At 35.3% G+C, this 2,513-nt stretch overlaps 1 protein-coding gene across 1 annotated transcript in view; it reads right to left on the bottom strand.

The window, feature by feature from the left end:
- The window catches only part of LOC107570720 (zinc finger protein GLIS3-like), a 24,293-nt gene that overhangs the window by 1,922 nt on the left and 19,858 nt on the right, over positions 1 to 2,513 (bottom strand). Inside the window, exon 6 of the mRNA XM_016256981.1 lies at positions 751 to 875. Within this exon, the coding sequence (XP_016112467.1) occupies positions 751 to 875 (125 nt within the window). The remainder of the gene's footprint in view (positions 1 to 750; positions 876 to 2,513) is intronic.

Genomic DNA, 2,513 nt, shown 5'->3' with positions numbered 1-2,513 from the left:
AAATATATATGGTGTGTGTGTGTATATATATATATATATATATATATATATACACATTTTAAATTGCGCTTTTTATCAGAAAAAATGTGTATGTAGATGGCTGTAAACAGGTTGCTTTACAAAGTTTGTAAAAAGTTAACTTAATGCAAATATCAGTCAACAAAAGTTTGATGGTTTAACATTTGAAAATAAAGCCATTAAGACATCCATAAAAATTAATATTGTAACTTTACAGCTGTAATGCAAAATTAATTTGAGTATAATTAATAATAATAATATTTTTCTTAAATATTAAATTTTGTTTTACAGTAAAATATTACAATAGCATTTTTTTCACTTTAATATTGTAGTAGTACAATAGTAATATTCCCATTTCGTTTTTAAATAATTGTAGTATTTCTATTTAATAGTTATAATACTATTACTGCTAAAAATATTATTATTTATTATTAATATTTTATCACCATATTTATATAGAATCACAAAATTTTGGTCAGTATCTTTTTTTTTCTCTCTCTTTAAATCTGCTCAATTTTAATTTACAATTTTATCAGCAAAATCGCAATTTATAAAAAAAAATTCTTACCAAATCGTGCAGCTGTAGTGTTCTGGTGCACGCTGCTGTAGGTTTTGTAAACTGGTTGTGGAAACTTAATTTGAGGGATATTTTCCATACTTTAATTTACAGCATCGTCATACCTTTTGCATGAACTAGATTAGATAAGGATATAAAGGAAAACAGGGACGTACTGTCAGGGTGGGATGTCCTGGGATGGCTGGGGTATCTGGGTAGTTTGTGAGTGTCCAGTGAGTGGTGAGATGACAGGAGCGCTGAAGGGCCCGGGGACACCTGATGTGATACAGGAACCCTGAGCCTGAGAAATGAGATGCTTTTACAATAATAAATCATATATATATTAAATCTAGGCAGTGGGTTAATGCATTTTTACAGTATAGTACAGTAGTTCAGTCAAAAATGAAAATTGTCATCGTTTACTCCTTATATGTTGTTCTGGACGTTTTCCTATAATTAAAGTGTTTATTCAGTAGTATATCCTAACCCTACTGTTATGATTACTATCATGTTACTGTGAACAGAAGACAATAGAAACCAGGCTTACAGGTGCATCTCAATAAATTAGAATGTTGTGGAAAAGTTCATTTATTTCAGTAATTCAACTCAAATTGTGAAACTCGTGTATTAAATAAATTCAATGCACACAGACTGAAGTAGTTTAAGTCTTTGGTTCTTTTAATTGTGATGATTTTGGCTCACATTTCACAAAAACCCACCAATTCACTATCTCAACAAATTAGAATACTTCATAAGACCAATAAAAAAACATTTTTAGTGAATTGTTGGCCTTCTGGAAAGTATGTTCATTTACTGTACATGTACTCAATACTTGGTAGGGGCTCCTTTTGCTTTAATTACTGCCTCAGTTCGGCGTGGCATGGAGGTGATCAGTTTGTGGCACTGCTGAGGTGGTATGGAAGCCCAGGTTTCTTTGACAGTGGCCTTCAGCTCATCTGCATTTTTTGGTCTCTTGTTTCTCATTTTCCTCTTGACAATACGGTGTGATTTATGATACTAGACTACATCTCAAGTCAGATTTGGGAACTGATAATATTTTTGCATGCAGCTCAGAAATAACAGCATGAATGTTTCATTTGAACAAGTATGGGTTGACAACGAGTGATGAAATGCATTTTTAAATTAGATTTTATAATGTTTGCACCTGAGGTGCACTTATAATCTCAGTATGTTTTTTTTTTTTTTTGGGTGTCATCAAAAATGGTCATAATTTAGATATAAATGGTAATTTTCCTGAATTTAGTCTCTTTTTGAGATTTGAGATTTTAAGGCTCTGTTGGAAGGGGCGTGTCTGCTGTTAGACTTCACAGGAAACTCCCTCTGCTATGATTGGCTAACATCTTTGCATATGAAATGAGCATTTACATGTGGAATTCTCCGGAAACTTTTACTGTTTTTACTATAACAGCCGCCAAGATGAACTATTGATTCATTTGGAGCTTGAGTCTGTGCAGTAGTGATTTGTTTGGAGTCAGAGTCGGCACTGTAGGGATTCATTTAGAGCCCGAATCTGTGCAGTAGTGATTCATTTGGAGCCAAAGTTTGCCCAGTAGTGATTCGTTTGGAGGTAGAGTCTGAGCAGTAGTGATTCATTTGTAGCCCGAGTCTGTGCTGTAGTGATTCATTTGTAGCCCGAGTCTGTGCTGTAGTGATTCATTTGGCGCCCGAGCCTGTGCTGTAGTGATTCATTTGGCACCCGAGTCTGTGCTGTAGTGATTCATTTGGAGCCCGAGTCTGTGCAGTAGTGATTCATTTGGCGCTCGAGTCTGTGCTGTAGTGATACATTTGGCGCCCGAGTCTGTGCTGTAGTGATTCATTTGGAGCCCGAGTCTGTGCAGTAGTGATTCATTTGGCGCTCGAGTCTGTGCTGTAGTGATACATTTGGCGCCCGAGTCTGTGCTGTAGTGATTCATTTGGC

This window comes from Sinocyclocheilus grahami, unplaced genomic scaffold (genome assembly GCF_001515645.1).
Source record: "Sinocyclocheilus grahami isolate Dianchi unplaced genomic scaffold, SAMN03320097.WGS_v1.1 scaffold1497.1, whole genome shotgun sequence".
Lineage (NCBI taxonomy): Eukaryota > Metazoa > Chordata > Actinopteri > Cypriniformes > Cyprinidae > Sinocyclocheilus > Sinocyclocheilus grahami.
Note: the sequence above shows the minus strand (reverse complement) of the source record. Positions and strands in the feature narration are given on the sequence as shown.